The 15453-nt window shown below is 35.4% G+C and overlaps 1 protein-coding gene across 5 annotated transcripts in view; it reads left to right on the forward strand.

The window, feature by feature from the left end:
- LOC105058782 (uncharacterized) overlaps positions 1 to 15453 on the forward strand; it is a 67485-nt gene that overhangs the window by 9516 nt on the left and 42516 nt on the right. The window contains exons 1-6 of one of the 5 annotated variants that reach the window (XM_073249483.1): positions 9108 to 9248; positions 10459 to 10527; positions 11227 to 11318; positions 11415 to 11519; positions 14060 to 14113; positions 15276 to 15350. In XM_073249483.1, the coding sequence (XP_073105584.1) occupies positions 10461 to 10527; positions 11227 to 11318; positions 11415 to 11519; positions 14060 to 14113; positions 15276 to 15350 (393 nt within the window). In that variant the 5' untranslated portion in view covers positions 9108 to 9248; positions 10459 to 10460. Of the gene's footprint in view, positions 1 to 9107; positions 9249 to 10183; positions 10293 to 10458; positions 10528 to 11226; positions 11319 to 11414; positions 11520 to 14059; positions 14114 to 15275; positions 15351 to 15453 lie in introns of those variants that run through there. The other 4 variants (XM_073249482.1, XM_073249485.1, XM_073249484.1 and 1 more) reach the window with 4 other exon arrangements.

The following is a 15453-nucleotide window of genomic DNA, read 5'->3' on the forward strand; positions in this document are numbered from 1 at the left end:
TATAGCCTTCACAAGGCAAGTGCAGAATTTGTCCCAAATGCACTGGATCAAGAATAATATCAACACCTTTCACTGTAGACTTTACTGTTCCATTGTAATAACTCAAATTTAAGTAAAATTTCTGACCAAATCAATATAAGTATTTTCTTTTAATAAACAGTAAAACTTCCATCCTTGATTTTTAATTTTTGATCCAATAGAGAACCCTTCTTTTTGAAAAAACTTGAAATCTATATTCTTCCCGGATTTCACTTTTCGATCAGAGAGAGGTACCTTGCTTGGACTGATTGGAGACTGTATAGAAGTTGAAACAGGATCTAGAGCTGGGATTGGAGCAGGAGAGGGCTCAGCTACTATTCTTTTTCTGTGCTCAGTCTCTTCCAACCCGTGAACAGATTTTCTTCTCTGTGGGAGCTTTATTTTGGGAGCCATTTGGACAAGGACTTGCAAGGAGTTTAGGAGACTAAATGAGGTAGAGAGGAAAGGATTCTTGTGGAAAAGCCAAGATTTTAGAGAGGTAAAGCGCCGATTTAGAGAAGAGAGGTAGAATCTAGGGCAAGCTCGAACCGTCCAAATGAGGAAGGGGAGAGGAAGTTGGTTTCTAAACGGGCGATTTGAAAGGTGAAAATCGGTGGGAAGAGAGATTTGAGAGAAATCTTCGGTTTGAGGGAGAAGAGAGGGAGAGCTTTTGGTTCGGTGGGAGGAAGAAGAAGAAGGGCTGAGTCAGCTCAAAAAAAAATTTTTAATAAAAAGAGAGCGTCCGAAGGATTTTGACAAAATTACAAGTTTACCCTAGGGTCGACCCTGGGGGTCGACTCATGGCACAAAAAAATTCATAAGAATGATAAAAAAATTTTAAAAAATTTGAAACTTTGAGAGAAAAGTGTCTACCTAGAAATTGATTATGTGAAGTACAGTTTTGAGCTTTTAAAAGAAAAGAAGAGATGAAAATTGAGCTCAATAAATTTGGTTCAATGAATTTTTGGCATTAAGAACTTAGAATTAGAGAGATACTTAAGCTGATGGATCAAGGATTTCTAGTTCTCTTCTAATTTCACAAAATCTATCTTCACTTAAGGCCTTGATAAAAATGTCAGCCAATTATTTTTCAGTACATACATAGTCAAGAATTATATTATTGTTTTGAACATGTTCTCTTATGAAATAATGTCTAATTTCAATATATTTTGATCTAGAGTGCTGAATTGAATTTTTAGTTAGATTGATAGCACTAGTGTTATCACATCTTATGGGAGTTTTATTGAGTTTGATGCCAAATCCTCAAGTTGTTGCTTAATCCACAAGATTTGAGCACAACAACTTCCGACTGTAATGTATTCGACCTCGACCGTAGATAGTGCCACCGAATTTTGCTTCTTACTAAACTAAGAGATTAAGTTAACTCCAAAAAATTAGCAAATTCTACTAGTATTTTTTTTATCTAATCTACATCCAGCAAAATCGATATCTGAATATCCTATTAAGTCAATTGATGAGTCCTTAGAATACCATATTCCTAGAGTTTGTATACTATTTAAATATTTAAGGATTCTTTTAATTGTATTCAAATGTGATTCTTTTGGATTTGATTGAAAGTGAGCATAAAGATATACACTAAACATAATATCTAGTCTACTAGCAATTAAATACAATAGAGAATCAATCATGCCTCTATAAAATTTTAAGTCTACATTTTTACCTCTTTCATCCTTGTCAAGCTTACATGATGGGCTCATGGGTGACCAATTGCTTTGAAACCCTCCATTCCAAATATTTTGAGTAGTTCTCTTGTATATTTGCTTTGGGTGATAGAGATTCCTTCCTTTGTTTGTTTGATTTAGAGTCCGAGGAAGAATGTAAGTTCTCCCATCATGCTCATCTCGAACTCCCCCTGCATGAGCTTAGCAAAATCTTAACAAAGAGTTTCATTAGTAGATCCAAAAATAATATCATCAACGTATATTTGTATAACTAAAATATCATCTTGATTTCTTCTAATAAAAAGGATTGTGTCTACATTTCTTCTTGAAAAATTATTATTAAGCAGAAATTTACTTAGCCTTTTATACCAAGCCCTAGGTGCTTGTTTCAAACTATATAATGGTTTGTTTAATTTAAAAACATGATTAGGAGAAGCATGATTTTCAAAATCAGGATGTTATTTTACATAAACTTCTTCAGTAATATATCCATTTAGAAAAGCACTTTTGAAATTCATTTGGAATAACTTAAAATTTATAAAGCAAGCATATGCAAGTAAAAGTCTAATTGCTTCTAATCTAGCAACAGGTGCAAAGGTCTCATCAAAATCAATTTTTTCTTCTTGATTATAACCTTTTGCAACTAATCTTGCTTTATTTCTTATCACATTTCATGTTCATCCAATTTATTCCTATATACCCATTTTATGTCAATTACTGGATAATTTTTAGGTTTTGATACTAAAGTCCATATATTATTTTTTTCGAATTGATTAAATTCTTCTTGCATTGCATTTATCCAATTATAATTTTTTTCAGCTTTATCTATGATTTTAGGTTCAAAATGAGAAACAAATGCAAAATGATTGTCTGCATCTCTAAGAGAGGAACGAGTTTTTACTCCATGTGTAGGATCGCCAATGATCAATTCTTTGGGGTGATTGTGATTATACCTCCATTCTTTAAGTAGATCATTTGAGCCTTGAGGTTGTTCTTGTTGTTCTTCACCTTCATCCTCTTGTTTGTTTTCATGTTCTTCTTCATTTTGAATTGTTGAGTCTTTTAAGGTGATCTCCTTCATCCCTTCTATAAGAGGATCTGCATCATCAATACCCTCATTCTTCCTTGAAGGAAGATTGTTAGTTTCATCAAAAACAATATGTATTGACTCCTCTACTACTAAAGTTCTTTTGTTGAAAACTCTAAAAGCTTTGCTAGAAGAGGAGTAACCAAGAAAAATAGCTTCATCGGATTTTGCATTAAATTTTTCTAGTCTTTCTTTACCATTGTTCAAAAAAAAATATCGGTAACCAAAAACATGAAAATATGCAATGTTTGGTTTTCTTCCTTTCCAAAGCTCATAGGGAGTTTTCTTTAAAATTGATCTAATTAAAGTATGGTTTAATATGTAACATACCGTGTTAATTGCTTTCGTCCAAAAATATCTTGGGAGGTTGCTTTCACATAGCATGGTACGAGTCATTTCTTCGAGGGTTCTATTTTTTCTTTCTACTATCTCATTTTATTGGAGTGTCCTAGGTGCTGAAAAGTTGTGGTCAATACCTTTTTCATTACTAAACTTTTCAAAATCTTGATTTTCAAATTCAGTTCCATGATCATTTTGAATATTTTGAATTGAAAAATCTTTTTCATTAGTGACTTTTCGATAAAATTTTGAGAACATATAAAAAATTTTATCCTTATGTGCCAAAAAGAAGACCCATGTAAAACGAAAAAAATCATCAATAATCATAAAGCCATATCATTTTTCACTTGGATTAGTAGTTCTAGTGGATCCAAATAAATCCATGTGCAATAGTTCTAATGGCCTAGAAGTTGAAACAATATTTTTAGATTTGAATGAGACTCTTGTTTGTTTACTCAGTTGGTAAGCATCACAAATTCTATCCTTTTCAAAATTCAATTTGGGTAAGTCGGTAACCAATTCCTTTTTAATAAGTTTTGAAAGTGAATGCATGCTAATATGTGTAAGCCTACGATGCCAAAGCCAACTAATCTCGTTAATCTTGGCATTCAAGGCTACTAGGCATTGCATGTTTATTTTGGAAAGATCATTCAAATCTACCATATAAACATTACCATGTCTATGCCCAACAAATTTAATGCATTCATCAATAGGACTAGTTACTATGCAAAATGAAGATTAAAAAATGACTTTGTATCCTTTATCACAAAATTGACTGATGCTTAATAGATTATATTTCAAACTATCTACTAACAAAATATTTTCAATGTATTTGGAGGGAGTGATACCAATGTTATCTATATCGATGATTTTTTCTTTGCTATTGTCTCCAAAGGTGATCATCCCTCCATCTTTTGCATCAAGTGTGATGAATTAAAATTCATCATCGGTCATGTGTTTTGAGCACCCACTATTAAGATACCATTTTCGATTTGTTCCTTAGGATGCAAGACATACCTGCATACAAAAATTAAGTTTTCACTTTAGGTACCCAAGTTTTTTTGGATCCTTTTTGGTTAGTTACGGTAGTTCCTTTTGGAATCCATATTTTCTTTACATTAGAATTTTCAGATTTATTAAAAAAATATGTATAGGATTTGTGTCTTACTTTACCACATTTAAAGCAAGTAATATTTGAAAACTTGTTGCATGATGAGTTTATAAAGATATTTTTCAGAAGTTTTTGTTTCTTTAAAGGGTTATATCCAAGACCGACTTTATCATAAATGACCTTTTGATTGTCAAGTATCATTTGAAGTTTATTTGAATTTAAAGAGAACTTTTCAACCATTGGTTTTAACTTGGCAATCTCATTTTTTAAGTTCAGATTTTTTTGAGATAAGATTAATTTTTCATTTGAAATAATCTCATTTTCTTTTAGTAAAGATTGATTCTTTGATTTCAATTCTTTGTTCTTTACCCCTAGCTTCTTTAGTTCATCAATTAGATCATAAAATGCTTCATGAAGTTCTTCAAAGATAAAGTCATTAGGAATTTCAGTGTTTACCTCATTTTCATGTACCATAAGATATAAGTTGGCTTGTTTATTTGAATCTTCTTCTTCGGAGCTTGACTCATCACTTCCGCTCCATGTAGCCATCAAAGCTTTTTTTTTTTGTACTTCTTGAGACCCTTCTTAAGTTGTGGACATTCAGACTTAAAGTATTCCAGCTTCTTACATTCATAACATATAAGGGATTGCTCCTTATCCTTTTCTTTGCTATATTTTTCTTTTGTAGGTGGCCTCTTCCTCATTCTTTATCTTCTTTTCTTCAAAAACTTCTTAAACTTTTCAGTAATGAGGGTCATTTCTTCATCCTGCTCTTCATTTTTCGTATCATCGGATTCCTCATCAAGTTGAGCAGTGGATTTAAGGGCGATTGTCCTCTTCTTTTTGACATCTTCTTCTTGATGTTGTTTCATACTTAGCTCGTGTATCATTAGCGATCCTAGAAGCTCCTCCAAGGATAAGATATTCAGATCTTTGGCTTCTTGGATTGCGGTCACTTTGGCCTCCCAAGTCCTTAGTAAAGACCTAAAAATCTTTCTCATGAGATCACTGTTAGAATAAGACTTACCAAGACTTTTTAGATCATTAATAATATCAGTAAAATGAGTAAATATTTTAGTTATTGATTCATCATGCTCCATTTTAAAGAGTTCATATTTATGCACAAGCATGTTAATTTTTTATTCCTTCACTTGATTAGTTCCTTCATGAGTTACTTCTAATCTATCCCATATTTTCTTAGCTGACATGCATGTTGAAATATGATTAAATTCATTAGCATCTAGAGTACAATATAAAATATTCATAACTTTTACATTAAGTTGAGCCATTTTCTTGTCAACCTCATCCCATTCTTTTTCGGATTTGGTTGGTTCCACACCATCAATTATTTTAATGGGTGTGTGTGGTCTATTTACTATGATACTCCATACATCATAGTCAAATATTTGGATAAAGATTTTTATCCGAACTTTTCAATAGGTATAATTTGACCCATTGAAAAGTGAAGGTCGGTTTGTGGACTACCCCTCGGCTAGTGAAGCACCAATTTGAGTTGCCATAGATCTTTAGCTCTTTGATGGTTAATCAAAGTAGGGCTAAAGCACCGAGCTCTGATACCACTTGTTGTCCAGCTATGTAACCCAAGAGGAGGGGTGAATTAGATTTTTAAAAATTTAAAATTAATCTAGAACCACAAGGATTAAGTAATAAAAGGCAAGTTAATTGAAGTGAGTGATTTAAGCAAAGTGAAGATATTAGATGCAAGAGTGCAAGAAGAAAAAGAAAATAAGATAGAGAACAAGTAAGCAGACCACAAACAATCAAGATTTATAGTGGTTCGATGCCAACCTTGCACTTACATCCACTCCTCAAGCTCCTATTTAAAAATTCAAATCTACTAAACCGTATTCAACAAGAATACAATGTCGGTACCTCCGACTCTAGCAATCCCAAGCTAGAACACTTATTTTTCGGGTACAAGCCAACTCAATACAATCCGATTCAAGGTTCGGATCAACCTTTCTACATTTTGAAATCCTTCCAAAACTAAAGATCAACTCTAAAATAGAGTATAACAATTAATCTCACGGAAATACAAATGTAGCTCCTTTAATGAGCAAATAAAACTTTAAATACACTTTACACAATAAGAAGGAAGCTTTTCTGATTTTCTTCAAGGTGGTTGAAGATTTGAATGAGCTCTTGAGGAGTTGGTGAACTTGAAATGAAAGTTTCTTTAACTTCAAGAGGGCTCTTTGCTTATGGCTGAAATGAATGCTTGAAATCTTTTTCAAAATCCTTGTTTTATTCACTCCTTTAAGTGCCTTTTATAACTTCACTTGATGGTGGAGAGTAATCTGGGTGGTTTTAGAGTCGTTGGAGATCATTAAATGAGTATTAAATGTGTCAAAACGAGCTAAAAAACTAGTCATTACGAAGTTTTTCCATCGTAGGGGTCGACTCATATGGTCGACTCATACACATGAGTCGACTCATGGGGTCGACTTCTGTGGCACAGAATAGAAAATGATTATTCTGTAATTTTGGCGTGCACAGTAATAGAGGTCGACTCATGCACAGAAATCGACTCATGGGGTCGACTCAATTGGATGTGCCAGCTAAAAAACAGTGTGTCGTTCAGCTCCATTTGACATGAGTCGACTCATGGGATCGACTTAATTTTATAAATATTATGTTCTTTCAAAATACACATCCAAAAAGTGTGAAATTTTCTCCAATAGATCACAAATCTTCTGTTCTTGCTCTTGAGGCTTTCGAGTTAGGACTTGATGAAATTACGATTTTGTCTCTGAAAAATAATAAATCTTTTTTCAAGCCAAAATCATTAGTAATCCCCTCAAATGCTTTGTAATCATCAAAGTCAATTCAAGGAGCAACAAGTACAAGTAGGCATTCAGACTAGTTTGGTTCGAGAGCAGCCTAAGAAGCCAGAAAAAAGAATATCCCTCAGAGCCCACGAGTCATCATCGCCCTGGCGCCATCTCTACTCCCTAATGTTCTTAGCAACAAAGGATGCCACCTAGTCTGTCGCACTATTGGCCTCACAAAATACATGCTGGCAAGACACTACAATGCACTAACAAGTGGCCCTCCAGATGTCGTTAAAGAGTGGGTGGGCCTCATGGTGCTTGGTCTCCTCTTGAATCCAACTGATAACCGTCAGAAAATTTTTTTCAATAATGATTGTTTGTACCCACAGCTTCTGGATCGCACATATGACACCAGCCCATGCAGCACGAAGCTCGGCATAGGGTGCAGATGCCTTATAAAGTGGTGAGCCCCCGCAACCAGCATTGCGAATCCGGATCCCGAATGACAAATCTAGGACCACTGCTATCCCTAATGCTGCCATCAAAGTTGATGTTAGCAAATCCGAAGGGTGGGGGCTCCAAAAAAATGAACAAAATCCTTCGAGACGCTACAGGTGTAGCTAGGGAGTCTCAGAAATTCGAATCGACTAAGATCAAACCAACAGAGTAGAAGTGGCAATACTTGGTAACTAAGCAGCAAGCTCTCTTTGGATGCACTTAGCAGGCACAACCTCGGCATCGAAAATAAGACTGTTCTAGGATAATCAGATCTGATAGATAATACACACCAGCCGACAAACTCTAGATGGCCCGTCACTAGCACTGTGTCGAATGGCCTCCAGAAAGAGAGGGAGCCAAGGGTTAGTATTTGCACCTCATGGTTGGCTACCCACCATCCTCTAGATCAAGTTCTCTCTGGGATAGCAAAGGAGGATGTGCTCTGTAGATTCCTTCTCCAAGCCACAGATGGAGTAGTTAGGCGAAATCTCCATACCTCTATCTTTAAGGAGAATACGTGTTGGAAGTCTATCCCAAGCGACTTTTTAGAAAAAGAGTCGGATCTTGGGGTGAGTCTCAACCCTTCAAATCCATGCCGCATCGATCTTCCTCAATGGTGTAGGTCTGTACAAATCGACAAGATCTCTAGTCGGCATCGTAGATCGGTACGATCACCCCCACATCCTCACATCATGACTTAGATAGATAGAAATCGGAATGGCAAGAATCCTATTAGCAAGCTGTCCTTCAAATATATAAATGACCAACTACCTCCTTCAGCATTTGCCCTCATCAGCGATCAAGTTGCCGACTTCAAAATTGGACATTCAGACGGTGAGAGTTTGTAGGTTATGAGATTTTAACACAATATACCTAGTTATGTACGTTTTGTGGGAAAGGATTCAAGAGAGATGCTAACCTAAGAATGTACATGAGAAGCAACGTAGAAGTACAGGACCCCAGCTACCCTTGCCAAATCTAATAAGGAATCAACGCTTAAAACCGACACTTATAAAGAGATATTCATATCCCTTTGTGGGGTATAAAAATCATTACAATAGAAGCCACCGTGACAAAAGCCTTGCCTGCAGTAAATGCAATACCAAGAAGTTTTCAGTTATTTCATATTTGAAAACTCATGAGAAGCATTATGGTCATGACGGACGGTTATGTTCCCGTGGGACAACATTCTCAAGAAAAGATTTAGTTGTTTGGGCATGTTGCTTTTACTCCATGGCTCTAGCTAAATCATGAGGAAATGGAGTGGGAAAAAAAGAGAAATGAATGAGAAGAAAAGAGCGAAAAAAAAAAAAAAAAAAAAATGAACGTTGTTAAAATAGTAAATTAATTAAAAAAATATAAAAATAAAATATTTTTATTATTTTATAAAATAATAATATTATCATCATATTATATTTTTCGATTAACAAAGATAAACGTTTAAATTATGTCGAAGCAAATTGATAATTAAAAAATTAATTTATATTTTTTAAATATATAAAATATAAATAAAATTAAATTAAAATTGAGAAGATGTTTTCACACATGACATCCTCCACAGAATGCAAGACGACAAGATCGCCCTTTTTAATTTTTTGGTCGGTGCAAATCCATTTTAAGCCAACCCCACCCCATTCCTCCGCTGCCCCTTTTCCACTCGCTCATTCTCTCGTGCTCCATCGTTTGCCCCCGTCCCCTCACACCTCTTCGGAGCTCCCCAGGTTTGCCCTTCTCCTCGCCCGATCTCTTTCTCGCCTTTATTGTATTTGATGTATTCTATACGAAAAGGAACCCTAAAACTTTAAGAGTCTCAGCCGCTGGGGACCATTCAAAACCTCTAATTCTTCTTTCATTTTATTTTCTTTAAAATGCGCGTATGGTTCCAGAAGCTTGATGGGTTTTGAACTAGTTATCGGTTGACAGTGTGATCACATTGATCATGTCTGTCTCCACAAACAATTTGGATTCCGACAGTATTGATTTTCTAAAGAAACTAGAACATATTAGTTGACCACCGTTAGTCGAGGTCCAGAATCAGAGGCAAGTCCACCTCTTCTTCAAGAATCTCAACGAGGTTTAAAGGAATCATAAGGAGGTTTGAACTCGGCCAAATCGTCTTGAAACTTCCTGTCTTCTCCTTCTTTCCAAGAAAACAAATGAAACATTCAAGGGCAACCAAAGATTTTGGATTCTCATTATGTGGTCATAGATTTCCAGAGTAATTAGAACATTCCCATTTTCTTTCGTTCTTTTCTTTTCTTTATTTTTTTATTTTTTTTTGAGAGAAAGGGATGGAAATCCACCGGCGCTATAATTACCTACGTCTAAGTTCTGCGAGATGCACTACTCATGAATCAAACCTGGAAACTCTGATTGCCAAGCAGAGGGGTGCGACTACTGGGAAAAGTCCTAGTGCATGAACCTTGACAAGTTTTCAACTAATTATCGATTTACAGCATGACCACGCCGATCATTTTAGCCAAGAGCTCTTCTTTCATGATATGTGCTGGAAACAAACGAAATGTTCTTTCCAATAGAAGGGTGAATTCAAGGGAAATCGGTAAATATTTGTAAATTTTCACTATGTCCTCCCCAGAAATGCTTATCAACTTCTTCTCTCCCTTTTTTGATGCAGAATATCATCTAGCTAGGCTTCTTTTATTGTTATTTTTAGTGCAGTGACAATATTGATCATTTTGTCATATTGCTGGGCATGTCATCAAGATTAAGTTATCAAAACATTGAATCAGACGCAGTTGAACGAGGCAAAGAGCTCTTTTCCTCTCCTTTTTTTCCCTTAAAGAAGCAGATGAATTCTGAAAAAAAAGAAAAATACTGGGTTACAATGTGATGAGATGGTCTTATCAATGCTATGTTTTAAATAGGATATGACACTGCCTTTCTTGTGATTAACTGTGAAATTATTTCCAGGAATGTTGCATGGTGGGGTCTCCTTGAGCACCTATGCTATCTCAAGTTTCCTTTCTTATCTGATCATAGGTATGCACCCCACCTTATGCCTTGGGAAACAGAAAACCTTTCTCATTGACAGTATATCAATTGTGACCTACTTACTAATTGCTCTGGTCGTTAAATATCTTGAAATGGAAAAATATGCACTACCTTGGCTGACATGGACATTGCACAACCACGAGGCCCTTTTTTCCTTTTGTTTTTGCTTATGTTTCAGCCACTGATATACCAATGATAGATTAGTGGATGATAATATGAATTCGAGGGGATTACCGTTAGATTTTGATGGTATATCTGAAATATTGACTGACATCCTGGGTAGCTCGACCAATCTTGGTGTATTACCATCATGGCTGGTAGCTTGTGATATGAATTGTAGCAGAGGATTTAGATGCTGGCTACAATCTGTCTGGATGGTGCTAGCAAGTGCTATTTTGTGCAGAACCAAAATCAATATCTAAAGAGGCCAAATGTGGACATAGATGTGCCTGGAAAATCCATGTTTTGGTCCAAGCCCAGGTTAATTTTGAGCTGATGCAGTTCAGAAGATGGTTGCATTCCTTCTTGATCTAGAAATGCAATCAAGACTATTAAGCATCCTAAGAAAGCAATGCATCCTTCTTTTCTTTTCTTTCCTTTTTTTTTTTTTCTTTTGGCTGCAGATATCTGCAAATAAAGATATTCATTTTATTTTATAAGTCTGATATGCTCTTTCCTTTTTGACAGCCATATTTTTACATATACAACTTGCTGTCTCGGTTGTGATACCAAGTTCTAATTGTTATGCACTTGACAACAGCAGCCGGCTTGTTGATTTTGTATCCTTTATCCATGTTTAAAATTCATGCACACGAATCCACATATCATCAGATGAATGCTCTTTATAGATTGATTTATCCTAAGCTGCTACTCAGACAGATTTGGTAGGCCATGTCTTCGAGTATGAACGGGAGGTATTAATGAGAAACTTATCCATGAAGAATTTATTTTTCTGCATGTTTTACTGTTTGTATTCTAAGGTGAGGTGTTATAAGATCCTGCTTAGCATCATAATTTTGTTTATTGGGGAATTCATAAATTTTGAAAATCCCTTGTTTTACTTGAAACTTTCTTTTCGTTCCTTTCTTTATATGTCTTTTTTTGATGTTTGTAAACTGTATGCTGTAGGTGATGCATAATTTCCTTCGAGTGACAACATATATGAAATGAAATTTTTTTTGATGAACTTAGAGAATGGCATAAAAAGGGTGGCCTAGCCCAATGCATGAGGCCTTTGCCATTGCAAAGTGTAGGGAGGGGGTAAGATGTATGTTGCCTTACCCCCTGCCTACGTGCAGAGAGATTGGTTCCATGTTTCAAACCTGTGACACAAGGTCAGAATGTTGCACCAAGGCTCACAACTCAGGAGAAGGCGCACTACCTACAAATATGGATGTATTTGGCATCCAGGTTTTGAGAGATTTTGATGTGATCGTCTAATCAAAGTCGTGGTGGAGTTTTGGTAGGGAAGAACATAAGTCTTTCAGTGAAAAAAAAACTTTTTTCTAAAACATAGTTTCTTTTAGGCAACTGGGAGTTTTTAGTATTATGGTATCGGCATCCTCTTTTGTTCTATTGTTGAATATTTGTTTCTTTTTTTTTCCCTTATTTTATTGTTTGTGCATGTGTGTGCATGTGGGTTTATGTTACTAAATAGTTTCTTCTAGTGCGTTTGTTTTGACAACTAAATTCCAAGAAAATTGGTTGAAGGTTATATTATTTTGCATTCTGCCATAACAGCTACATTCCAGGAAAATTGCAAATATTCTGAGTTTTGGTATGCATGGACATATAATGATCTGTAACTTATCAAGAGAAACACTTGAGATTTGTTATGATAGAGAAACCTGTCAATATTTTAATGGTTTCTTAGTTCTTATTAATTTCATTTTCCGGAAAAGTAAGCATGGGGGTGCTAATGGACATAAATATTTTACTTTATAATGCATCTCCTCTGAACCGTACACTAACATTGCATAACACATCATATGATAATCAATAAGATATGTCTGAGGAAAAAAATATAGGAATGAAAAAGAAACTTTTAGCTCAAGTTACATAGAGAAGACAAACTCCAATTTCTTCTGAAAGTAGGCACAATGAACTTGGCAGTGTCATTTTCTCTCAAAGGTTTTTTCTGCCAAAACGCTTCCCCTCTTAGTCATTTTCTTTCTTTGTAAGACTGCATTTATATTAGTTAATATTATCGGAGATCCTATTTTTGGGGGCAATTATCGAAGTTTTAATGTTTGATTATTGATGTAATGAGACTAGCACATTAGAAAAGAAATCATCATGTGTTTTTCCATAGTGCCATTTTGATTGCTAATGGGGATGGATCGGGTTGTTCCAGGAAGAAGACCTAACCATATTGCTTTCCGGCCTACAATTTTGAGCTTAAAAAATATGCAATTATCCAGTGCGTTTTAAGATAAATACTCTTTAAGTTGTGCAATTTGAGATGTTGTGCATTGCATTTGGTTTAGTTGTAGTGTCAAATTTATTCATGTCTGTTTAGTTTTGATAATGCATGGCACACTTGGCTGAAAAAAATAATGCCCGAGATTGTAACATAGACTCAAACCCTGGGTCTAGATTCGTTCACCTCAGGCTGATAAACTAGGTTTGGATCTATATATTACCCAACTCATTTGCACCCCTGATAGTAAGGGCTATACATTATTGCGTAACATGTATACTGATGTACAATTTGATTAATTCTAGTTCCTTATTATCTCTCTTCCTCCCTCTCTCTCTCATGAGTCAAGCACCAGTGAGCAAGTTCAATTTCATTTTGAACAGGCTTTTCAAATATGGAGCTTTTTATATTCTTCGCTCATGGATGATGCTATAAGTTAGTACTAGCTCGTTTGCCTGCTTAATTCCTTTATCATATCAGGGAAATTGCTTACTTATTTATTTCTATGTCTAATGAGCCAGTGTCTTCTCATAGGAGACTTTAGCCACATTCTTAGTATGCCCATTTTGGAAATGCCTGGTTTGCTATATTTAGGGGAATAGTACATGATCATCATGTGAAGGTGATTGAGCTATTCTGGAGTGCACTGGTCGATAATGTTATTGAAATTATATCATATTTTGTTTTGTAAGGGCAAAAGGCTTCGCTTTTATGGTTGGGAAAAAAAGATCTTCATATGGAATGAGGCAGATTGAACTTTGAGAAATGTCTTTTATACCCCTTTCTTTGTGGAAAGTTCGGTTGCTCCAGTTGTGGTCAAAGTGGTATATAAGCATGTTAGGAGGAAAGCGGTTTCACCATGACTAGGGATGCAAAGATCCACGAATTTAGCTCTTTCCTTTTTATCTTCTTTCATTTTTGTTCCATATGATGTTTTATCAGATCATGTTTACTTCAGACTAAATAGTCCTTGTTTGATCTTATGGTGATACATTTCAAATAGAATGCGTATTAGTTTGTTGAGAGTTACTAATGGGCACAAGCTACAAATTTGCATCTATGAATCGCTATGAACTCAAGAGACTCTCAATTATTTGACAGGATGCTGATTTGGCTGTCCGGTTCTGTAAGGATGTGGAGAGCCGATCTCAAGCGGTATGACATATAACCTTTTCTCTATTGTGTTGGATGCTGTGGTCATTAGTGCTAAAACGATGTTTCTTTCTTTTGTGTGGTTTTCCATGTGCTTATGCAGCCAAACAGTTCTTAGTATTCTGAAAATGGTACTAGCTACCATGCAATGTTGATTCACTTGACATTATGCTGTCTTGCAAGTGCTGGGATCTCTTAAGCACATGGATATGTTCTGTCTGCTTGTCAACTTAAGTGATTGCTGATGGAAAAATATGTGAAATACATATATCTTGTATCTTCACTGAAATCTATCATGGATGACATTTTGCACAAAATTTCATTTATTCATTTTGCACAAAATCTCAATATCTGATCTTGTATGGTTTTTAATTGTTTGTGGTTAAATTTGGAGACCATTTTATAATTACAAGAAACATTCAACTTTGCTCTATGGTTTTAAAAGACTGTTGCCTCTTGGTATTGAAGAACATCATGGAATTAGTTTTAGGCTTTTAGCAAGCTCTTATGTGATAGATAGCCCTGAAATATAACTGACTTATTTAGTTGTATTATAAAAGCAGCAAATGACCAAACCAACTGAAAGGAGGAAAGATTTTTTTTTTTTTTTTGGAGAGGGTGGGGGGGCACTAGTCCAAGAATAAAGCCTTACAATGTAGCAGGTAACAAATCAATTTTTAACATCTGCATAATTATTGGCATTTTACTTTTGATTCATTATCATCTATCATGGATGAAACTATTTGATGAGGCTATTTGGTACTGTATAATTTCTTGCATTGCCAAAGTGTGTAAAGGGAGGAAGAAAAAAGGTGTGAAGAACTACAAGTTTATGCCCACACGCACAAACACGCGCGCGCACACGCGCACGCACACATGCGCACGCAGACACACACACATGTGTTAAAGCATAGTCTTGGCTTTTGCAACTTGCCATATTGTTTGTGGAACAGATGACAAACTGAAATACAACATTACTATCAAAAATTTTTCTTCAATATCCTTGGTAATGTCCAATTATTCCACCTTTTCTAGCCCATTATGATGCCTCCTTTGATTGCATCTTCTGCTAGCTTTGACAGTTTTGCTATTTATGCTTTCAATATTTGCTTATTGACATTCTAAATATTATAAACTGGATATTCTTTCCTCCATAATCTTGCAGGGGTATGTTGATTTTGGCCGTTATGCAACTTTCGACTACTTTGTAGCTGGTTTAGGGCCTGTGGACTTTGTCCAGGTAAATTTATATAGTTGTCCAAAGCAAATTTTCTCAGCCTGCTGGTTATTTAAGAATGAGGTAGGCATTTCAGCAATGTTAGGATGTTTCTAAATGTCTAGTG

This window comes from Elaeis guineensis, chromosome 15 (genome assembly GCF_000442705.2).
Source record: "Elaeis guineensis isolate ETL-2024a chromosome 15, EG11, whole genome shotgun sequence".
Taxonomy (NCBI): Eukaryota; Viridiplantae; Streptophyta; class Magnoliopsida; order Arecales; family Arecaceae; genus Elaeis; species Elaeis guineensis.